The 24,908-nt window shown below is 39.7% G+C and overlaps 1 protein-coding gene across 2 annotated transcripts in view; it reads left to right on the top strand.

The window, feature by feature from the left end:
- coro2aa (coronin 2Aa) overlaps positions 1–24,908 on the top strand; it is a 38,178-nt gene that overhangs the window by 10,493 nt on the left and 2,777 nt on the right. The window contains exons 1-11 of one of the 2 annotated variants that reach the window (XM_055019890.1): positions 6,030–6,311; positions 13,118–13,318; positions 16,504–16,620; positions 17,769–17,918; positions 19,000–19,179; positions 21,800–21,916; positions 22,302–22,406; positions 22,488–22,584; positions 23,521–23,633; positions 23,738–23,828; positions 23,903–24,150. In XM_055019890.1, the coding sequence (XP_054875865.1) occupies positions 13,118–13,318; positions 16,504–16,620; positions 17,769–17,918; positions 19,000–19,179; positions 21,800–21,916; positions 22,302–22,406; positions 22,488–22,584; positions 23,521–23,633; positions 23,738–23,828; positions 23,903–24,150 (1,419 nt within the window). In that variant the 5' untranslated portion in view covers positions 6,030–6,311. Of the gene's footprint in view, positions 1–6,029; positions 6,312–13,117; positions 13,319–16,503; positions 16,621–17,768; positions 17,919–18,999; positions 19,180–21,799; positions 21,917–22,301; positions 22,407–22,487; positions 22,585–23,520; positions 23,634–23,737; positions 23,829–23,902; positions 24,151–24,908 lie in introns of those variants that run through there. The other variant, XM_055019889.1, reaches the window with a different exon arrangement.

The raw sequence follows: 24,908 nt of genomic DNA on the forward strand, positions 1-24,908 counted from the left end.
TTTTCTGGTTTCTGATGTAATTCACGAAGAAGTGATGATCTGTTAGTTTTTCGTGTGCAGGCTTGCTCAATGCGACTGAAACTATTTAATCAAAAATACTTTTGCTGTTGTGTTTTGTTTTATTCTTGGTTTGTGTGGCAACTGAACCCAGATTTTCTCTTTTGTTTCAGGGGAATTTGCTCTGTTTTGTTCAGGTTCAGAGGAAATTTAACTAAATTTGTCCAGTTAAAAAGGAAAAACCAGTCATGAAGCGGAGTACAACCTTCTGACCTCAACCATAACAAGTACATTTGATGAAACTTTGTACATTTTTTACAATTTAACTCTCTCCAACAATTAGGTTCCTGAGACGGGAAATTATCCTCTAAATGTGTCCTACTTTCCTCTTTGGTTTTTTTGTTTTTGCCATTTTTAATGAAGAGATTAAAACATTTGGTTTAATTGCAACCATGACAAACACCAGACACATTTTCTCACCTTACAAAAACCTCAAGCTGATATTTGAAGTATTGATGCAATGCTGTGGAAATACAAGTATTTTTATACCAGAATAATTTAAGATGCTCTGAAAACGAAACTCTTTAAACTTTCCTCTTTCTTAAAGCGAATAATTTCAGAAAATGTTTGTCTCTTTGACTTCTTTCCTTATTTTTAATCACACTCCACATGTCCACTTTAATAAAATCCAAATAACTCTTTATTATAACAATATGGAAATATTACAATACATCTGTTTTGGCTGGAGGGGAAACAGAAGAAATGAGCCTTGATCCCCTCCAGGCGGGACTCACACCTGGGTTTGGGAACTGTTAACATCATGACATCATGTCCACAAAACATCCCAGAACTGATCAGAACGTGTGAATCGTTCAATAACTTCAAGGTTCGGTGGTTGTTTATGTAAGCCATCAGAATAAATCTCATGTTTTCCGTATCCTCTGCTCAGGTTTGCACTGCTGTTTGCTTCTGGACGGGTGCGGCTCCTGATTTGCACAGTGGTGCAATAAAACCACAGCGCAGGTAAAACCATGCAAATGTATGTTAAACAGAAAGAAGCTCGCGGCCCTGCAAACTCTCAAATTAGAAAAACTGTCTCAGAGCCTCGTAAAATTCACGTTTTCCACGGAGCTTCCTGCGTAAACTGCAGCAGCTTCACCTGCCGACCGCTGCACCTGTTCAGATAAACGTATATTTGAACTGCGCAGCGTTGTTTGCGCTGACGGACCGCAGAGCGCGTGCAGAACAAAAGGAGAAGCGGCGCTGAAACCCGACGGCCTGGAGGGGAAACCAGGTGCTGCCCGGTCAAAACACGACTGAAGGTCAAAATCTCCATCCTGCTTTCTGCCAGAGAAGAGAACCGAATCTCCAGGACCAAACCAGTTCAATTCCTAATATCGTCTTATTTTAATTCATTTTCTGGGTGAAGCTCACAAAAAGTCTGCATTAAGTAAATAACCACAGTATGTTCTAGAAGAAAAATGTATAAAGTATTACATTCCTCACAATAAATGATTAAAAACACCCTTTATTGGTAAATGGTTATAATAAAGTCAGTTTTATTTAGTAACGATGATTTTTTAAAAACTGTTTTAAGTTCCAAATACTGTTAAAGAACACCACTGAAAACATGTTTATACGTTTTTAAGTCTTTGGTGCAAAAACTTGATAAAAAATTATGATGAGTTCATGAAAACGGACCATTTTAAATATAGAAATCAAGATGCCGCATTGAGATTATTGCAAGAGAAGTCAAGAAGAAATCCCCCCACCCCTGGGAAATTTGTACCAATAAACCTATTTTGTAAAAATGTAACAAACCAAAGAGGAAAAAAGTGGATTGAAGTTTCTTAAAATCCTCATCTGTGCTTAATATAACAAATAAGACACCAATGCATTGGTGGTAGAACTATAAACAACCAAAATGCAAGAAGGGGCGCGCAGCGCTGCCACGATGCATCATATTCTATTTGTCGTAGAATGAAGTTGTCATTCACAGAAAAGAACTGTTCAAAGGAATCTAATCATTTGTGGATGTCTCATCAGTAGTTGGAAGCTTCTGGGACTCCTGACCCGATTTTAATGGTAATGATACCCAACACGGTTCTGGTTCTGAAAGCAAAAGAAAAAAATGAGCCATAAATTCCTGTCTGCTCAGATAAGAGCGTTTATTTATTTGAACCTTTGACTGAACGCTTCTGTTTCCTGGTCGAAAGCTCAGAAGTGTTTATTGGATGCTGTGATTTTAAAAACGAGCCAAACTGATAGTGGAGGCCACTTTCTGTCTTATCTCAGACGCTTTATGGCCGATGGACTTTGTATGTTTTTATTTCCATTATTTCCATGCTCTCGTTTTCTTCCATCTTTGCAGCGTGTGTGTGTTTCTGTAAAGCTCCTGATGCAACTCGTCCGCAGTTCGCTGGTCATCTGCTGCTGTGCTGGCGGCAGCTGGGCGGGAATGATGCGCCGTCGTCGTTGCTAGGCCGCGCGCTGTTTGCAAACACTGAGGCATAAATGTGTTCTGGATCAGAACCTGTCAGAACATGGCCGGTCTGGACTGACGACTAATAACATAATCGGTTTGGCATTTATTGCATTCCAAGAGGACAGAAATGTAAATTATTTTAAGGACAGAAATCTTGAATATAATGAGACTGAACTGGGAAAAAATGAAAATATACTTGGGACAAAATATTCTTAGAGAATGAGATCTCGGTCTACTCAGTTCTGTCCTTGTGGAGTTGTTTCAGGACGTCTTGTCGCTTTAAATCCACATAAGCTGCTGATGGCCTCTCATCGTTTACACTTGAGCATGAAAAAGGCTGCAAACAGATGTCCATTGACACATCTGTACATCTTTGAAAAGCAGACGTGGAGCCTTCTGCATAACCAACAAGAATGCTGAAAATGGTTTCTGGATAGTGAGTCAACAACAAAACACTCGTGTTTTCCAGCAGCCATTGTACAGCACATACAGAGGTAAAACCAGTCGACCAAACATCCTGCTATGCCACTTGAGTTGCTAAGTTGCTATCTAGCAACTTGGCTTGGGTGGGGTTGCTCGGTTATGGTGCAGTGTGACTGATCAATCCGAGTGTTTTTGAATGGACTCATTTTCCAGACACCAAGAAACATAAACTTATTGCCAAAAAACCTCTGGGTGGTTTGTTTTCTTTTGATTTGTTTTAAAGCATCTTGTCTTTATTCAGAAGCAGCTGAGACCCAAATGGAAGCATAAAAATGCATAAAATGTGAATTTTGCGTAACGGCTCTGCTTTAAATGAATAGTTGGGTACCAGACCTCTGATGCATCTGGAGGACTTGGGCGCTTCTGTTGGGTCAAAACGTTTCGCGATCATCATTATGCCCGTCACAATAACAAATTTTCCTGGACGATAATTCCCCACAGACGTTACCTTTGCGATAAAATGTAATATTATTGTTTTTGAGACCAAAATGCAGAAATATTGGATCAAAGCTAAAGCAGATGTGTTGTTTGACAGACTTGCTTCTCATTTTCACATTCCCAGCAGCAGCTGCAGCCGTCGCGCCAAAGCGAACGGAGCCGTTATGTAACGACGCGTTAGCTGTAGCGGCTAGCCAGGTCGATACGAGAGGGAGAGCTGGATGTTGACATGCTGGCCTGACCAGGGGATCAATGATCGCTGCGGCACAAACGTGACCTTCTGCACGCCAACAGAGGCCCAGATTGGCTTCAGACACTTACATTTACTCATAATTGTTTTGGAAAACTGTACTTTTAGCTGTTAATACACTGTAATAAAAGCAGTGTTTTTACTTTTGAGTAATTTTATTATGAAGTATTTCTACTCTGGAGTAAAATTTCTTGATTTTCTACCCACCGAATGAAACGCGTTTCAACCAGAGATTCACCAAACAAATGCCTGCAGTGTCAAAGTTTCATAAGTTTTTTAAAATAAGTTATTTACTTATATAAATTATTCTCTTTTTCATTCTGAAAGTTTCAAACATTTCCACTTTAATTTATATTTTGGTCCATCTGATGATGTAATATTTAATAATTTAATCAGTTACTAATCAGACTTTTCACCAAATCCATTTTTCTCGAGTAATTTGTTTGGGTGGATGCTTTTTAGTTGAGTAAAAAACATGTGAAATACTGGAATTAAATTGAATTTTTGGTCTCCATTGGAAATATTCAGACCAAAATTCTCCCTAATGCAGGAAAATCTTCTGAAAATAATGCAAAATATCATTAAACAAGAAGTCTGAGTTTTTTCACAGCGTTTTAGTCATTATTATTTGTCAGCTTTGTTTGTTGCTGGTAGCTGCAAGGCGACAGGATGAGGATTTGTTTACAAGTTTATCTTGCAGATGGAAACGTGATATGTGAGACGTTTCACCAAACAAGTCCCTGACAGAAGTTTACAGATGTTCCCTCAGGACATGAGAAACAAACAGGCTGAAACTGAACACAGATGTTCAGGTTTACAGGTGTTTACTTTTCCATCCGAGGTGATTTGTCTGGAAGTGCTGTAGTGTGGAAGGACATTTCTGCAAACCTTTTCTGCAGTTACCATCGTGCAGCAGCCTCTCTGAAGCCTGAACCCTGGATTCAGACCGAACAGCAAGTCGATCCGGACTCAATCAAAGAGTTGATAAAAAAAGGTGGAGTAAACATGTTGCAGCGTGAAGTCACACACGCAAGATCCCGCCGTCGCTTCTCTGCTGGAGGGCAAAAGCCGCTAGCCGCCACCGACTATTACTGCTTTTAGCTGTTAGGTTATCAACATGGCGTGCTAAAACTTAAATGTAGAATTGATTATATAATAGGAAAAGAGTCGAGTGCTTTGCCACTAACGGTCAACTCTGTGACAAGCAGATAACAAGATTAGGAAACGGTTTTAGTTCCAACAAATGGTGAGGGAAGTGGGTCAGTTATGCTAGCTTGACTGTGACAACCTGATCATGTAGATGTGCTGCAGAATTCATTTTATTTAATTTTTTAAAGGTGACCTCTCTGGCAGATCATCAGTGGAGCAGGTGTTTAAATCAACCACCGCTGTGTTTCAAGCCTGAAAACAGAAAACTGTAACCGTCTGAATGTTCTGCTGTTTGAGTGGGAAAGGTTTCTGTGTTTGTTGAATCCTGATGCGCTAGTGGAGCTGTTGTCAGTCAGTTGCTATGGCAACAAGTCTCTGTACGGCTTAGCTGACATAGAGAGCGAGAAAAAAAAAAAAGATTGTTCTTGTTAGCTACTCCAGTAAGGTTAAATTGAACTGCAAAAATAAAACTTGTATGGCGTATGCTAATTATAAATGATGCTAATGGTAGTGGGTATGTTACACACTGAGCAGCATGAAGAATCATGTTGGTGGGCGGGCCCCATGAAAATCAGCTCAGGGCCTCAAAAAAGCTTTGGCCGCCCCTGCGATTAATCGCTTCAGCCTAATTATAACTAAATGCGCAAAAATAAAGAGGGTTTGAATATTTGAGCAAAACACAAGTTTGTATTTTTTTTTACCTTTTTAACATCTGAACACAGAAGAGATGAAACATTTTTTTACTCAAATATTTCACACAAAGGAATGTTTAATTTTTGAGCAACAAAGAGGAGTGTCTGCCTCTTTCTTTCTCTCTCTCTCTCTCTTGTTCTCTCTCTCTCTCTGTCTCTCTCTCTCTTTCTCTCTGTCTCTCTCTCTCTCTCTGTCTCTCTCTCTCTGTCTCTCTCTCTCTTTCTCTCTTTGTCTCTCTCCTTCTCTCTCTCTCTCTCCCTCTCTCTCTCTTTCTTTCTCTCTCTCTCTCTTTGTCTCTCTCCCTCTCTCTGTCTCTCTGTCTCTCTTCCTCTCTCTCTCTTTCTCTCTCTCTGTCTCTCTCCCTCTCTCTCTCTCTCTCTGTCTCTCTCCCTCTTTTTCTCTCTCTCTTTGTCTCTTTCCCTCTCTCTCTCTCTCTCTCTCTCTATCAGATTAGGTAAATGGTTGAGTAAACTCTGAGGCGGAGTGACTGAGTGTGATTACCTGCTGCTCCTCAGTCGCCTCCCTCTCTGGGAGTGTACATATCCTGCTCACTCGCTTTGCTTGTTCACACATGCACTCTGCCTCCCGCTGCACACACACACACACGCTGACCTTCTCTCCTGGTCTTTACCTGGACTAACGGGGGAGTTTGGACCGGAGAGTCTGAGTTTTTGGCAGCAGCGTCGATCCGTTAGTCGAGCCGCTGCCAGTCGTTTTGTTTTCTTTTTGCTTTTGCTGTTTGGACAATCGGAGTGAGTTTTTCCATCCTCAGGTCTCGCCGCTGCTTCTCCGGACACTGACGACTCGCTCGGCAGGGTGAGTCCGCAGGAAATTCATCTTTCACTCTTCAGACCTTTTTAATCTGAGTGTCGACTCGGATTGGATTTGTTTTCCCTCAGGATTCAAACTTTAGAGCATGTCTGAAATGAGCTGCAGGCTTCATTTTTATTTGTTTTAGATTCAAGTTCTACTTTCTATTTTTCATGATTAATAACAAAAATATGAAGGCTTGACTAAGTGACCGTATGACCAAGTCAGTGGCCGTTTCCTTCACTGCAAAATCACATTTTGCTCCAGTTTCTACTGCAAATATCTTGGTAAACTTGAAATAAAATAAAACCAAATTACAAGTAACTTTTCAGGAAGATATAGGAACTTAAGTCATTCATTCCTTAGTACTGATGAAAAAGTGACACATTATTTCACTTATGGGAAAAATTGGCAAATGTTAAATAATCTGCCTATTGATCTAGTACTTTTCATCAATTTTAAGGAATTATTGGCTTAAAACAAGCTCTTATGTTGCTGAAAGGTTATTTGTAAGTTAATTTGATCTTATTTCAAGTGTACTAAGGTAAACTAGACTAAAATTACTTGCTAAAGTGTTGAGTTTTTACAGTGCTCATAAGGCAGGCGGTGGTTTGGACGAGGTGTGCACCGATTTATTGACCAGCTGATTTATTGGGGCCAATTTCCTTATTTTGGGAAGATTGTTGCTCAGCTGATTCTTACATGTGGAGCCGATTGTATCTCCCTCAGCAAAGGTCTAAAAATCAGCCGCTGTCTCTTCTGCTCTGCCTGTTTTAGAGGTCTGACTGATGGACCGGCCCATCATGTCTGCACGTTGCAGTGAAGTGACGTCACTGTTAACAACTCGGCGACTTCCTTTCTAAGTTTAGCTACAATAAAAATCGTTATCAGCCAAAATCAGAATCAGAAGGTCCGGCTTTTTAAAAGGGCCAGAAAACTGTAATCGGTGCATCCTGAGTTTGAACTGCTGTCATTTTTTTGTGATCAAGAATTGGCTCATTTCTCCAACTCGCCTCCATCTGTTGTCGGGTGTCTGAGTTGGGTTTTTTCACGTCTTGTCGACTTCCGGTAAAGCAGCTTCAGTGGAATCTCTTTCATAAACATCAGTGATGAGATTCAGCAGTTAATGGCCTGAAAGCTTGTGCAGAGACGCCTAATGGAGGCGTAAACTCCTGATCTGCACTTTAGACCTTTAAGACCCAGAGAGACGTTTTTACCTTCAGTCCAACTGAATAAAACACGTTTAGGTTCGCTGCCATCTTACCCGTTAAAAAAAGACAAATATGAAAACCTGCTTTTGTTTTAAATATTTGGTTCTTTATCTTTTTAGATGAGAGCCACTGCAAAAAAAAAAAACACTTTGCAGGTGATTTCTGATTCCTCGTTCTCTTTTGGTACTTCATTTGAAAAGCATCTGATTTCTGAAGATTCCCACTTTCTGATTTGTAAAAAAAATCTTTAATTTATCTTTGATTTCAATGTCACTGAAGTTTTCATATGTAGGTGTGCCCCTCCTCCACATGTTGCTGAGCACTGCAGGTCAGCTAAACTAAAAGATTTCGATTACACTGAGCTAGCTGTGGTGGACTGCAGGCTGTACCGGAGCAGGTAGCCCAACTAAGTCATCTTTAAACTCCTAAAAAGGGAGATCTTGTTGCTCTGTCTACTAAATGTTTCCCCTCCCTCCCCTGTTGCTGCACGCTGACAGTCAATCATCCTCACTCTGTTGTAACAAATAGAAGATTCTCTTCCCCCTGAAGTGTTGGTCAAACATGGTGCTAAAGCTGAGTGGGGCGATTTCCACGTCACTCAGGACATGAATGACAAGTCGCTACTGTGCCACAAGCTGCTGGGAGTGAAACGGAGCAAAGTCGCTGCGATCTTCAAACATTCATAGGCGTGTTTCTTTGAGTTAGATAAGAGAAGTTGGGCAACTTAAAAAAGTGTTCAGTTTTCTGAAAATAGATGTTTGCAGATGGTGGATGAGGGTTAAAGACGCGTTGAAAAGGTGGATAATGTGTTAATCGAACATAAAGAAAAGCTTGAAATGAGGAGGTTTGTGTCCCGGCTGTGCGCCCACTCGTCCTCCACGCCCCGTCCAGCAGACGGCTGCGCTCGCTAATCATTACCCTGCTTTGTCTTGTCATTAAATCACTCTGCTGTAAAACAGCCAGAAGAGAGAGAGACATAAAAGTACAAGAAGAAAAATCTTTGATAGTTAATATTTATTTTGATTTACTTTGATATTTTAATCTTGCAATATTACAACTAATTTCCATGTATAATCACGACTTTACTCTTGTATTATTCTGCCATGCTAAGACTTATCTGTCTGGTATTATGACTTCATCTTGTAGAATTACGACTTTATTCTGTCACTTTGAGCCAACATGAAGAAATGGAGCATAAACAGAGGAAGGCAGAGGACCTGTGAGGGAGTTCATCTGTGTTTTATTGAAACAGAAAGTGGGATTTCTGCGATTGTTTTCTGCTTAGCTTTAAGATGTTTTCTGTCAGGTACATGCAGACGTTTTACCCGTCTCATCCCCTCAAACGTGTTCCCTGCTGTAATGCAGCAGCCTGGGATTATCGCCTGTTATCCTATTACCGCTCAGTTTGTAAGCTGTCAGGTGTGGACGACATCAGGCAGTGGCAGCCATTCATACCTGTGTGCAGATATGCCACGACATGCGTTCACACCTGTGCATTCCTCGTGTTGGATTTCACCCGGAGAGGTGGGAAAACATCCCACCTCCACTCAGGAGAGGCACAGTCACAACGACGATTTAGGGCCAATTGAGGAATTGTACATTTCTGCCAAAAACAAGGAAATTTGTGAGCTTGGAAAGTTGAAAATTGGCTAGAAAAAAAATCCTAAGATTTTGAAATTAATATTAAAATTTTCTAGAGAAACAAGGAGATTTTTGATTTTGAAAAGCTGAAAAATTACAAGAAAAAAGTGGAAATATGAATTTGAGAAGATAAAAATGTGCTTGAAAAAAAATAAAAATTTGAAATTAATCTCAGAAATGAATTTTTTTCTAGATCATTTCTGAATTTGAAAACTCAAATGTTGAGGTTGATCTCAGAAATCTTTTAGCAAAAAATGTGGAAAGTTCGAAGTTTGAAGCCGTCAATTAGAAAAAAAAAATAATTTTCATGCTGATCTCAGACATTCTTTGAGAAAAAACTTGGAAATTTGAGTTTGAAAAGTCAAAACCTTTTGAGAAAATACTTTCTAGAACATCTGAGTTTTCTAATTTTATTTCTTACATTTTTTTTTAGAAAATGTTCTTACTTCATTCTAGAAAAATTAGTAAGTTTACTCCTTTTGTTTCTCTTTGATGGCCCTGATATTCCTTCGTATCGCGGCTCCTGTCACGAGTTTCAGGATCGTTTCCTGCAGACGGCTGTATTGACAGATTGATGCTGTTTGGACTTTGGCTTTAAAGGTTTTGATTGTACTTTCAGATTTGCAATGGACCAGAATAGAAAACACTTCTGCTCTAAGAATGCTGTTCTTCAGCCATATTGAAACACACAAGTCACAATTCAAACAGCCGGATGTTACCACTGGCAGAAACGCTGCAGAAGAAAACAGGAAGTGGCAGGAAAATGATGTTTTTATTATTATTATTCAGGTAACGTGCTGCTGGCTTCTCCACCAGTTGTGTGTCATTTGAAAGTGATTAATTCCCCCAAAATGCTGCATATCACGTGGACAAGCTTCATGTGCGATTAATGGAAACACCTCAATTGCGAATTTTTTTTTTTTTGTCAGCATTGGCAGAGTACAGACAAAGTTTTACACGTTTTTCTAAAGTTGCCTTTGATTGCGGAGATGTAAAGCTAGTTCTTCAACCTGATAAATCCTGGGGTGTACTTACTTTTTCCATTGGAGCAACAAAGATGGGAAAGATGCTGTTCTTTCTTGACGCCTAAACTTTGTTGACTGAGTCTGGAAAATGACTGAAAGTCCTGAGAAAATCCTAATAGACAGTTCACAGATTTTAGGGACGTTTTACTGAAATCAATTCGTTTAGAAATATTTTTTCACCATTTCTGTGTTTTCAGTTCAGTTTTCCGGCTGCATGCTGTGGTTTTTTTTACAGCCTGTAACACGACTAAAATACATTTCCCTCCGGCAGAACGGACAGCATCTCCGTTTCTTCAGAGAGACTCCTGGGAGTAAAACAAATTTCCTGCTGTCACTGAGCGCGCCTCGCCGGCGTTTGATCAGCAAGACGTCGGTGTATAAATAGGCGGGATGGTGTTTGGCCGTCAGCAGGCCTGCAGCTGCCAATGGCCTGATTACAACCGCCAGACGATCAGCTTCTGCTCCTGTAAGCCTCAGCAGGACATGACTGCTGATTAGAGCAGATCTGACCCGGTGCAGCAAACTGAGCGTTTATCTGACACGGATCATCAGATGGAGCCGTCCAGAACAGAGTCTGGAGATGCTAAATGTGTTAGCTTAGCTTCAGTGTTGGTTCTGTCCATCAGGGTTTGTTAGTTAGGCTGATGGAAACATGTGATCATTTCATGATTTTTCTGCCTGATATTTTCTTTTATCCTCCAAAGTTGAGTTGAAGTTGTTACTTTATTGATTAATAATTTAGAATAATCTAGTTAATCTGTGTTTACAGCAGATTATTGGTTAATGAAGCTACATATGTTTATATATGACAATGAGTTTCCCTCATTCTGTCTGACCAATTGTTGGTTGGATGGACAGAATTTGGTTATTTGTCCATCCATCCATCCATCCATCCATCCATCCATCCATCCATCCATCCATCCATCCATCCATCCATCCATCATCCATTCTTCCATCCATCATCCATCCATCCATCCATCCATCCATCCATCCATCATCCATCCTTCCATCCATCCTTCATCCTTCCATCCATCTATCCATCCATCCATCCATCATCCATCCTTCCATCCATCCATCCATCCATCCATCCATCCATCCTTCATCCATCCATCCATCATATCCATCCATCCATCCATCCATCATCCATCCTTCCATCCATCATCCATCCATCCATCCATCCATCATTCATCCATCCATCCATCCATCCATCCATCCATCCATCATCCATCCATCATTCATCCATCCATCCATCCATCCATCCATCCATCCATCCATCATCCATCCATCTATCTATACGTCTATTTGGGTGGATTTTCGTTCATCTGTCCATCCATCCGGTTGTCTATGCGTCCATTTCTTTCATCCATTCATCTGTGCATTAATTCATTCATCTGTGCATTAATTCATTCATCTGTGCGTTAATTCATTAATCTGTCCATTAATTCATTCATCTGTCCTTAATTCATTCATCTGTCCATTAATTCATTCATCTGTCCGTCCGTCCATTTGATCATCTGTTCATGTGTCCATCTGTGAATCCTTCAACTTGGTTCTTTGTTCATCCATCATCTATTCATAAAATGTTATCTGTTCATCCTTCATGGCAGTTTCATGTTTTCACTTTGAACTGGGATCTCACTGGTTTTTAACCAGTTAAACTGGACTCAGTTCCTTTCAGATCCAAATTCCAACTTCATAAGCAAACAACGGTTCTCCGTTTTAAATTTCTGTTTCTGGTGGAAATGACCTTTCCTCCTCCTCCTCCTGCTCTTCCTCCTCCTGCTCTTCCTCTTCCTCTTCTCTTCTGATGGATCAGTTGCTTTGTTAACTTGTCTTTTTTTTTGGGCAGTAAGCTTCACTTTTGTACATTTACTATTTTAGATAATGAGGATTTTCTTGCCAAATTATTTCTGTAATTTTTGAAGTGGTCAACAACAGAGTTCTCCGATCAGCATCTGTTCAAGCTGAAAGCTGTTTTGATTCCAGCGCTGTGTTTGCTGAGGGGAGCAGAAGAGATGCCACACCCATCAAAAACAAAGCAGTGAATGATGCATCACTTTTAACAATCTCAGTTTATTCTGCTCATCCGTTGAGCTTAGCAGCCATTTCACACCTGAATTAAATGAAAAGAAGCCCAAATAAACTTAGACCTGGAGGAGAATCCATCAGAACATCTTCTGAACATCATCACAAAATCTGACCAAAATGCAAAGAAAATAAATTATTCCAGGATTTGGGATCAAAACTAAATGTGACAAGAATGTTAATTAAGCTTAAATAAAACCGATCCAGACTCTTAACTCCCAGGAGATCAGAACTGTTTGCTGCTGTTCATCAACAGTTTTATCAGTTTATGTCGGTGCTGCCGGTCCGGTTGTGTTTGCAGCGGTTGGTTTGTGTTAAAGCTGCAGATTAACCTTTATTAATTTGGTAATCATCAGAGCCACTTGTTAGAATCAGGTCCTTGTTTTAAGTTGGATCTGCCTGAAAACAGAAACTTGTGATGAGATCACACCTTGTGCTGTGTGTTTCTGCAGCAGGTTGTTGTTTTTAAGCCGTAGCATCTCGTTAACGTCGGCCTCCACCCTTTATTCATAAGTAATGATCTTGCAGCAGAGCAGACACGCCGGCTGGCCGAGGCTCGTCCCGGTGGACCGCAGCCTCTCAGCTCTCTCTGTAACGACATATGCATCGACCAGCAAGTCGAGGAAATGGGCTAAAAAGACACTCAGGACTCAGAAAGGCTTTTTCTGCCGAGATGGTTTAAGTGTTGAGTTATTTATTTGATCGCAGATGATCTGAAGAAAAACAAAGATCACCCAAAAATTGATACATTTTTAGAATTGGTTTATTTGCAATTGAAATTACATATTTAAAAAATATTTCAGATTATTTTACGTTTAAAATTGTTTCTCCCTCCTCTTCCTTCCCTCAGATGACATGGCGTCCTCAGTACCGCAGCTCCAAGTTTCGCCACGTGTTCGGGAAAGCTGCCACTAAGGAGAACTGCTACGATGGCGTGCCGATCACACGCAGCGTCCAGGACAACCACTTCTGCGCCGTCAACCCTCGCTTCGTCGCCATCATCACAGAGTGCGCCGGGGGCGGAGCCTTCCTGGTTGTGTCCATCCATCATGTGAGTTTGCACTGATTTACCAGGGAAGACACGGAGGGGACGGCTCTCCTGTTTTATAAATTCATGAAGGATTCAGATGGGAGCTGAATAAATGGAACCAGAGCGGAGTCGATGCGGGTTTAATAATTACAAAGGACGCTCCATAAAAATCGGAGATGAAAGAGCTGGAAGCATCTGTGAGATTGGCGACTGTACAAGTCATGCAACTCGATGAATTTAATCTCAGTATTGATGCAGTTGGTCGATAAAGACTTGAGGTTTGTTTGAGAATAAATTTCAGTCAAGTACTCAAGAAAGATGGACTTTATGGGAGAGTTTGGCATTAACTGATTGCATCCACTCATCCTTTTTGGAAAAAAAATCCTTTTATTAGTATTTTTACCACGCTGTATGTAGTACCTTTTCTTGAGTAACATTATTGTGAAGTATCACTATTCTTACTTGAGTAATATTTCTAGATTCTCTTCCTGCTTTGAGTAACTTTACTGAATCCAGAACAAACATATTTTGACCAAAAATTCACAACACACAAACACTTTCTGCAATTTTTAAAATTTGACCCCTTTGGGGACAAGGGTGTTAGAAAATAGATGAATGTTATATACCACAGCTTTAAAGAAATGCTTTTTATGTGACATTAGTCTCCCTCTCTTGACCTGTCGGTGTCATAATTGTTTAGTTTATATTCCAAAACTGTGGAAAACCATAAAAGTCTCTTGCTGTGATTATATTCCCCAGATATCTGTCGTAGCTGGAGGGCAATGGAGTTAAAATGAATTTTTAATCATTAATTAACTTCCCTTTTGTGTTGAGATACTTTATGATCAGTTTGATCAGCGTTTTTATTGACAGCGAGACGAGGTGGAGCTCCTCTCAGGTTAGAATGTGGCCCCTTTTGCACTTTTTTCCCAACAAGATTCAACATTCATTATTACAAAATATCACAAAAAAAAAAACCTGAGGTGACTTGAGGAATTTTCTGTTCATCTCTAGATTAGAGGGATTTATGGCGCTGAGCTCTTCTTTCTTTCTTTCTTCCTGTGAGTTTGCACCAGCCTCCTGGCACGGCTCACGGTTGCATAGGAGCTCAGGAATGACTTATCTCATCTCTCGACCCTCCCTTATGTCTTAAGGAGGTGAAACTTTCTCTCTTCACCGTCCCACCGCTCCGTGCAATCAGTCTGCAGATAGAAACAAACATGTAGGCCATAGAAACTGATCATCTGAAGGCTGACTCTACCTGCAGGCCTGGGGTCCAGGGAACGCTCCGTTCCCACATAAATACCAGTTTCAGACTCTGTTTGATCTGCTATGAAGGGAGACGTCAAAAAGTTTTGTTTCGGTGTCAAAACAGGAATCCATGTGATCAGCCTGACACCCCCATTCTCCCTGCGCATCAGGCTGACTGGCTTTTCAGTCATAATTATCTTATTTTTTAATTATTTTAATTTCTCCTGAAGGGATTTTTGATTATTTATGTGGAATAGGACAGCAGGAAGCCGAGCTACGTGCCTGGATCTGTCAGGTCTGGTGAAGTCTAATAAATGCCTTGCAGGGACATTAATGTGAGCAATGCTGCATGGAGCTTACAATAAAAAAATACCTGGCAGATGTTTGAGAGTTGGAAAGGAGTTTTTTCTTTTACCTGCGTTTACCTCCAAACCAAACCGCACATCTGTGTGAACATGTCTGGGATTTTTCTGGAGCTGCAAACAGACAAGAAATCCACAAATCTAAACACGGATTGTCGTTGAGTCGCCTTCTGTCATAATCCAAAACTGGCCATCTATTACCAAACGTCATGGCTGGGTCATTATGCAGATTAGCTGTTTTGACTTTGATCTGTTTCTGAATTTAAACAAATTTGTCAAATCAAACTTTGCAAACCAGGTCAGATGAGACCGATTCAGATGTCAGGCGTTTCTTCTGTTTGATGTACAAAACACAGAAACTTGTGTGTAAAAGATAAATCTACTTTATCTCCACAACTATGTGAAATAATCAAACATTTTTAGAATGAAAATCACCATTTCATTATAAATTGAATTACATCTATTCAGTTTGGACCTTGTGTTTGAAATGATTCAGATAGCAGCTGCTCAGTGGCATCCAGTCGCTGGCTTTGCAGCAATCTCTCCTCCAAAAACCAAGGAATTACAGGAATCTTACGACTCTTGTTGTTTTTCATCGACAGAAAGAGGAAATTTCCAGGTTTTGTGCATTTAATGAACACAAACTACTTTATCTTACGGCATTTGACTTGAAGATTAATAATCAAAGCCGGTCAAGGACAGGTTTACCAATACTGAAGGCTGACGAACTGAGATTTATCCAACTCCACCTGTCTTTTTTCTTCAGTTAGTGAGCAAGGCAGTTCAAATTCCTTTACATCATAGAAATATAAAGTCATAAAAACTACATGAAGCCAGTATAATCTCTGGCTTCAGCCTGATCCTTTGTTAAATTCTGGGTTTGTTTATTGTTACTTTTTGTTTCCTCTGTTTCACAATTTACCAAAATAAACTGAACTAAAAACAATCAATACACGTCAGATATGTTGATCAATGTTCCATTTATTATGACTGACTATAACACTGCATGGAACCAGGAAGTATTTATAAAGTGACCGGAGACTTGAGTCAAACTCTCTTTGGGTGAGACGTAATTGGTTCAGTTCTTGCCTACAGAACCGGGCTTTCCTGTGTCAACAGACAACTTTGGATCGGCCAGAAGTCGCATCTGGGGTCCCCCAGGGTCAATCCTGGGACCCCTCTTTAAAGTCCTCATGTTCCTGCGCTGCCATAAGGAGCAATAAGACGATCATCATACGCAGCTCTACATTACAATGCCACCGGATGATTCTGAACCTAATCTAAACATTAAGATGCTTAGAACAAGTCAATGCATAGATGTGCCATAACTTTCATGTCTGAGACGGCTAAAACGCCTGAAACTTTTGCACAGTGAAATGGGAAACAGATTAGTTTACATCACACAGGCTCACATGGAAATCAGCCCTGTTCTGCGCTTTGCATTGTGCGGCTTCGTCAGCTCTTGTTACCTTTGGACACAAACACTCAGACTCCTGATTGCTGCTTATCCATGAGGGATATTATTGATTTTCTTCACAACAGAGTAAATAACGATCATTTCCAGACTGACGGGGTGTTTTTGTGTTTTGCCAGATAGGTAAAGTGGACCCTCATTACCCTCGAGTGTCGGGCCACAAAGGAAATGTTCTGGACATCAAATGGAATCCGTTCAATGATTACTGCATCGCCTCCTGCTCCGAGGACACCACGGTGCGTGAACAGGCCTAGTCCAATCATACCCATAAATCTGGGAAACCAACTGGATCTTTATGCAGTTTGGCTAATATCACTGAATAGAGAAGTTCATTATACTTTGTTGTAAAATCACAGGTGTTTATACTGTGATTTTATTTCAAAATATATTTAGTCAAAACACATTTTATTAGGCGTTCTCTTAAAAAAGAGATTTACTTTACAAAAAGTTAGAACTAATGCACAAAAAATAACTTGTATGGTGAGCAACTCTGAAATTCAAAGCCAGCTGATGATATATTTAATAACAGTGAAACATTTTAAAGAACAGGTTAAACAACATATTAACTTGTGAACAATGTGAGCTGCTTGTGTTTAACTATAATCATTAGATGCAGCTTGAGGTCCAGAAAAAAATCAATTTTATAGAAAATCGCAAATCCTAATTCTGGGATCTCTGAATCGATTCAAAATGCTCAAATAGATTTTAAAATACATTTAAGTTGTGCGTCAAGTTGCGCAGCTACAATGCATATTAAGTTAAACATCCTTTCAGCCACTGTATGGATTTAGAATAACTCTTTGATTTTTTATTTATTTATAAAAAAGCCAAGCAGCTAAGCTAACAGAAATTTATCTACGATTTATTATATTTTGCTTAAATATAAACTGATGGAAAATAATTGTCTTAAATAAATGTAATTTATTTATGCTTGTCAGTCACATAATTCAAACAAAATCTCTGAACCATTTGAATAGAAAAATTGGTTTCCGTATTAAAAGATTTAGCTTTGTGCTACACTGCCCCCTACAGGTCTGGCATGTTTAAAACAACCCTGACTGGAGTAATTCAGCAGGTTTGTGTTGATGAACATTTCTTAAATGAATCCCATGTGTACAGAGTTTTTTAAGGTGATGTGTTGGAGATATTTGTTTTCATAAATGAGGCCTCTGTGAGACTGAAAGGACATGTTGCTTCATTCCTGGAATATGAGCATGTCGCTGTAGGGAGATAATTTTATTGCCTCGCTTGTTGAGCCGGGGCGGCCCAGAACAAAGCCCTGCAGACAGAGGAAGAGGCATCCATGAACTTTGCCTCGGGTCAGAGTCTTTTCACTCTCTGCTAAAGGTTTTCTGGTTATTTATTGCCGTTTATGTGCGTGCAGGTGAAAGTTTGGGAAATCCCGCCTGACGGTGTGCGTAAGACCCTGACAGTGCCGTGGAAAGAGCTGCAGGGTCACAGCCGCAGGGTGGGCATCATCGAGTGGCATCCGACGGCTAACAACATCCTCTTCAGCACCGCCTACGACTACCAGGTAACAAACGCCGTCTGAGGCGATAAGGATAACAAAAAGCTGATTGTGAAATATATTACAGAACGTTTATAACAACGCAGCCAAACAGGTTTCAGGAATTAGCTCTTTAAGATGATTGTGGCTTTATGAGGACTCAGGGTTCCTGGCTGGAAAAAAAAAATGTTTTAATGGTTTTTACAATGAATAAAGGAAAAAAAGAATGTTATTTTGTAATTCAATTGCTTATCTGGCTGTTTCATTCATCTATCCATCACTCCTAGCCTCCCTTCCTTTTAAGAGTTTATCTCCCATAAATTACACTTGAAAGTTTGTATTTAATCTGTAAAACTTTAAAGTCCTGAGAACATTAGAGACTGAGAAACAACCGTGTGTGTAACTGTCCAGCACTATTCTTTGAGCAGGTCGGATCCCAGATAAATACTTTTATCTGGATTTCTGAAATATTTTGGGAGAAAACACTTTGTTACACATCGTTTCAGCTTTTATTCCAGATAACGAAGGAAGTTCAAATAAAACGCGGTCCAGCATGTTCCTTCCAGTTAGGTCAGCTTTAGTGCAACTCTTTAAAGCTTTGGCACGAATGCATCTCATCTTCTGACACAAACTGAAGCATGTGAAAATATTTCTCCTCACTTTCAGCTTCACTTTTGAAGCTTTTGTTTTAACTTATACTGACTGGAGCCTGGCTTTCTGCCTCATCTTAATTTAGGTCAGCTTGTTTTTTCTGAAGCACAGAAAATCAGTTCTTCCCTTTGGAGTTGGAGCCTAAACTGTGTAAAAGAATGGTACTAAACACGTCAATCATCTTTATCATGAATGCGTCACATATCTGTATTCACAGCCAATGTTGTTTTTTTACCATATTGTTCCACAAAGATGGGCTGATATTGCAACTCGCAAATTTTCCTTCCTGTTATTGAGTCTGAATTAAATGTTTTTATACCCGATCCTGGAGCTGTGACATAAACATCAACCAAGAAAATTAAGCTGCAGTAGCCTTTGTTCAACCAAAGAGGGCAGCACTGAGACAAGTTTTTTATTTATTTTTATTTGTCTGGTGAAAGTGCATTTATTCCTCCAGGTGATGATCTGGAACCTGGACTCTCCAGAGCAGGTGATAAAGAACCCCGTTCGGACCATCAAGCACCACACAGACGTCGTCTTGTCCATGTCTTTCAACACGGATGGGAGCCTCCTGGCCACCACCTGCAGGGACAGGAAGATCCGGCTGATGGAGGCGCGCTCAGGGAATATGCTGCAGGTAAAATATTACTCATTTAGCAATTTTAAAAACTGTTTTAAAAGGTCTTTACTGTACAAAACATCTGGAACTAATGGAATGTGAAAGTGGAGCAGGGTGGACAACTCTGCTCCGTATTTCTCTATACCAGGTTTCACCAAATCCTGATGTTTGATTAAACTTCCTTCCTTGACGCATCCACAGCGGCGCATTAAACATTTCAAACAATCGGCCTCGTCCCCAGATTTCACTGAGGTTTATGCAGAATTGTAATCTCTCAAAACAACAGCTTTGGATCCAGTTAAGCATTTTCTGGGAAAGGGCCATGCAAGTGTCATGTTAAATCTTTTTGCTCCTTAAATGTAGAAAATACACATTTTTAGAAATCTCTTAGACATGAAGAGCCCAGAATTATTTCAGAAAAGCTGCATCATTTCATCCCAGTTTCAACCAGACACAGCAGACAGACTTTCAGAGCCGCTTTGTATCTTTCTTCTGCAGCCGTTCCTCCTGTGTCGGTCTGATCGGTTTCCTACGATCTACTCAGGTAACCGACATTTCCCTACACAGACGAGGGAAAGTCCCACACTTCATTTGAATTATCTCTTGCTCTTTCCCATCACTGAGGGTATCTTTCACTCGTTTCTCTCACACTCGTTGTAAATGGTTCTTCTGAGCAGGTTTGTTTGGCTGCAGAATATTTTTTTAAACGTGTAGAACGATGGCTCTTTATTTTGCGGTGATCTCACAGCCGAGCCAAAGCGGGAGATTCCCTTCCTCTGTTTTCCCTTCCTCCCAGCAGTTTCAGCGCCACGCGGCCAAAACTGACACCTTTTGTCCTGGGCTGGATCCCAACTCAGCGCCACAGACTTCTGGCTCAGCAGCAGGAGTCCATTAGATATTAGTTGTTTTTTTTTACATAAGCAATATTGTTCTGAATGTCAGTGTCGATTGGAAAAAGAACTTTTTCATTTTACTTTGAAATGAAGGAACTTTTAGTGTCTTTTTGACTAAAACTGGGCTTTAGATCCAGTTCTGCCTTGGAAGGTATTACAGAGAACTAGATAACGACAAAAAGTTTTATTCAATTAAATTAACTTTTTTTTTAAATACAATTATTTACAGTTGTTGTTTTGACACATCCTGCCTTGAGTCTGAACCGGGAATCTCCAGGTCTGCATCCAGCCTGCTCTACTGGACACATTTCGTCAGTATTATATTTTGTTTAGATCAGTATTTTGTGTTTCATTCAACCGGTGACGTTTTAGATGCAGTAGTAGCCGTGACAGACATTTTCTCCCAGTTTCCACAGGTTCACCTTAAGATGCAGCACCAACATGAGTTAGCTTGGTTAAAAAAGCTAGACGTTCAAACACTGCATCATCTGAAACACTCGCAACATTATTATTAGTTTTTGATTATATTCCCGACTCAACAGATTTAGATTTAATAAACTTAGATCTCGCTCCTGTTGTTTTTTTGCAGCACGGTTTGTAAAAGTCTCAGGCTAACGAACGTTAGCAAATTTGCAGTTTTGATATGACTTGTTGATAATTCCGCTCCTAACAATGAGCTGGTTTCAGCTCATTGGTTGCAGAAAAAGTTCCTGTCCTACGTCATGGTTTCCTTTTGCTTTGATTATCTTCATTTCTTAAAGAATTTGCTCCACAGCACTAGAAGACATCTGAGCAGTTTGTAAAGTGTTCCAAAAACTAATAAAGTCTTACTTCACAGTGAATGTTGTTTTAAAAGATGAAAACATTGACCTATGCTCATTAGTTTGCATAAAAGTGAACCCTCATATTCGCAAAGGTTAGGGATCACAGACTGAATACTTGATAAATTTGCTTATAAATGCCTATTTTAATAGTCCGAACAACAAATATACCTAAATATGCATTAATACACAGAGTGGAGACCATTTTAGCATTACAGAAGCTCGCATCCTCAGTCTTCCTTATTGCCACTCTTGATGCTTCAGACAATCAACACCAAGGAAAATAAATGCCACTCCTGGATTGGCTGTTTTGCGAACACCGGCAAATAGCATTTCAAGTATCATTGCAGAAATTTCCAAGCTCTGGAGTTGCATTCAGCAGAAAAATCCATGACTACTGAACCACGAACAGGCGAAGGTTCACTATCCACAGTTTCGCAAGCTGTGCAAACCAAACTGTTTGCACAATTGTGTTTTTTAAAAACTAGCTGCATAAAGCTGATTCTTATCATTTCAAAATACCTTGACTTGGGACTCTTTATCACTAACCTGTTCCAGTTTCTTCATCCGTATCAAATAAATATACCAAAGATAATAAGGTTTCACAGAGAGGAAACTGTATTTCAGCTGCATGAATCCGCAAATAGCTGCAGGATTATGCATCTACATTCATGGGTTTTGTATAATATTTCAAATATATGTGATTATTTATAGGACTGGGCAAACAAGTGATCTAAAAGAAGCAACCAAAGTCCAGAGGAATTGAAAGAAAGTGTTGCTTTGACACAAACAAAGATATAAGCTCTGGCGTAACAGTTTTGCACAGTCCTGTCACTATTTAAATATATAAAGATATGTTTAGATGTAAAGTAATAACATGGAGTTTTAAATGCAGCGGAAACTCCTATTTGTGCTTATTTGCAGGAAGGAAACTGCAAGACACACAAAGCCAGTAAGGTGCTGATTTTAGGAAACATGAAGATGATCTTCACATCCGGCACTTCACGCTACAACAGTCGACAGATTGTCCTGTGGGATCAGGTGAGGGAAACAGAAATAGCTCAAAAATAAATCAAACATTAATGCAGAATATGCACATTTTTTCTCTTCTAACAATAAACTCACTGGGATCTACATTTATTTAGCATTTTTCCTCTGAAGATGCAGATTTTGTTTGTTTTAAAATCCTTCATGTGTTTTAAAATAGGATTTTAAAACATGAAGGATTGGAGTGTTAAACACAACTCTGCCATCTAGTGGCCAAACTAATGCTGTGCACAGGCAAAGTGTGGGATTGAGTTCTTGGCTTTTAATTCCATGGATTAAACTGATCGTGTTTTGATATGAGGGTGGATTTTCCTGCCTGTTTACTTGAACTTTCATGTTGGGATTTTTAACCGATGCTTTAATCTTCATTGGTTTCCAGGACGACTTGTCGACGCCTTTATTGGAGGAGAACCTGGATGGATCCTCAGGTCTTCTGTTCCCATTCTACGATCCTGACACACACATGCTGTACCTTGCTGGGAAGGTAAACAGAACTCAAACCCAGACAAAAATCATATCTGGTGTTAAATTCCTTAAAAAGTTGTAAGTTTTCTGTTGTTTTTAGGGGGACGGAAGCATCAGGTACTACGAGATCAGCTCAGAAAAACCGTTCATCCAGTACCTGATGGAGTACCGCTCACACACTCCTCAGAAAGGAATGGGTAAGGAACGCTTTCCAACTTCTCAAGCCCCACAGTTTCCAGGCGGTGTTGACTCTTTGGCACCTGTAAGCAAAGCTGCTGTGCAAATGAAGCTGCTTATTTGAATAACCAAATCAGGTCGTCGCTGTTGCTGCAAACAGGCTCACGTTGGGAGACGCAAATCCTTACCGGTAAACTGTCAGAGTTCGCTGCTAAGCATCAGAATATTTATTAAATCTACCCTGGAAAAGAAAAAACGTTGCTTGATCCAATAAAAGTCATATTGGGTGCCTTCATTTGTTACTAAGTAAAACAATTATCAGCAATAATTAGCTATATTTAGCATGTCATGGTGAAAAACATATGGGTGTTCATTGGAAAATGGAGGAAATAAATATTTTCAAAGTGTTTCAATGTGTTCCAAACTAAATATTTAATTCACAAGCTAATATTTATATAAGTAACTGAATTCCTTTTTTAAGAAAATCTTGCATTTCATTCCCTAAAATGGAACAATAAAGGATTCCTTTAATGAATGTAGCAAAGGATTCATCTTCCAACTAAATAAAATACTTCTAACAAATACTTAATATCAGTACAGTTTAAGGATGATCTGTTGATTTTTTTTTTTTATTAACTGATTAATAATAGAATAGAAAAATGTGCTAAACATGAGATTTATTTTTAACAGAATTTGAACCAGGTGAAGCTAAAAGCACCATGTATGTATTTTGTATAGTATTGGTTTAATTACTTCTCAGTGTGTTCTTTCAGCAAATTGCCTTTTTTCTGCATATCCCAGTTAACGATTGATCGATTATTAAATTAGATGATTATTTCAATAATCGATTCATCAGGATGAATCGCTTCAGCACTAACCTCAATGAATAACCGGATGTTTTTGGGAGTAAAGCTGCTGTCCTGAATTTGTTTTGTTGTTTTGTTGTTGTTGTGCAGGTGTGATGCCTAAGAGAGGCCTGGATGTCAGCTCCTGTGAGGTTTTCAGGTTCTACAAAGTGGTGACAGTCAAGAGTCTCATTGAGCCCGTTTCCATGATCGTACCCCGCAGGGTGAGAGCGCTCAGTTTTACACAGACCTCAAACGCACCACATGAATTGTCAGAGAAACGTCCTTGTTTTGGGTTTTATTCATGCTGCCTGTTTTGTTGTTTTAGTCTGAGTCGTACCAGGAAGACATCTATCCGATGACGGCCAGTAATAGACCAGCTCTGACTGCAGACGAGTGGCTCAGTGGGGTCGATAAAGGTCAGCCTCATTCTTATTCAGCTAATTATCTAATCAAGTCAAGGCTCATAGTTCTCCTGGTCTTAATCATTTAGGTCCGATTCTCATGTCTCTGAAGCCCGGGAGTGAACTGCCAGAGCCGCCGTCAGAGACGAAGGCGCTAGCCAACTCCGTGGACCCTCGCAGGTCTCGGAGCCGGCCCGGAATGCTGCAGCTTTCCTACATTCAGGACCAACAGGAAGCCAAAGAAACGAGTGACCAGGTCGAAGACGACCGCGGTCAAACGCCTGTGATCAACGGGGAGGACCTGGCGCTTTGCTCGCCTCCCAGGACAGAAAACGAAGTGCGTTTGATTTCAAACACCATCAATTCCAGGCTGAAAACACATAGTTATACTTCACTTTACATTTCTAAATGATGAGCATTCATCTGCACCAATTGTAGTTTTATAATACTGTACAGCTAATCTCGTTAAAGATGTGATTATTATAAAAATGGTTTTTCTCTCATTCGTGATGAGTCCACCAGAGGGCACATTACAGAGTAAATGTACCTTACAATCCCAATTTTCTACAGAATCTTCAAACTAAATTATAATAAATAATGTTAATTAAGGGAATTATGACATTGTCTGGGAAAACAAGTCCTCTAATAGCAAATAGTATTTTGCAAAAATGACAGAGTATTTGTGGTACACTAAGAAAATTAAGAAACAATAAAGTCCCAAAATTGAGAATAGTCATTTGAGAATAAAGTCAAAATACAGAGAATAAAATCATAATTTCAAGTATAAACTGATAATATGAGGCTAGTCTTATGACTAAAATAAAAATATGAGAATAGTCATATTGTTGTAATGAGTATATGTAATAATCTCTTAATACTACAACTTCATTCTAGTAATGTCACATTATTTTATGACTTTCTCGTCATATTTTCTTAGCATAAACTTAATACTCTGTTGCCTAATTAATATAAATAAAAAAATGCTTTGTAAACCTACATTTTCAAAATGACATGGAAGTATTTTAACATTTCGTAGCGTTCCGGCGTTCAGGTGTCAGTGCTAAAACAGAAGTCATGCTAGCAACTTTAGCATAG

The sequence above is a fragment of the Poeciliopsis prolifica genome, unplaced genomic scaffold (assembly GCF_027474105.1).
Source record: "Poeciliopsis prolifica strain line A6 unplaced genomic scaffold, Auburn_PproV2 SCAFFOLD064, whole genome shotgun sequence".
Classification (NCBI taxonomy): Eukaryota; Metazoa; Chordata; class Actinopteri; order Cyprinodontiformes; family Poeciliidae; genus Poeciliopsis; species Poeciliopsis prolifica.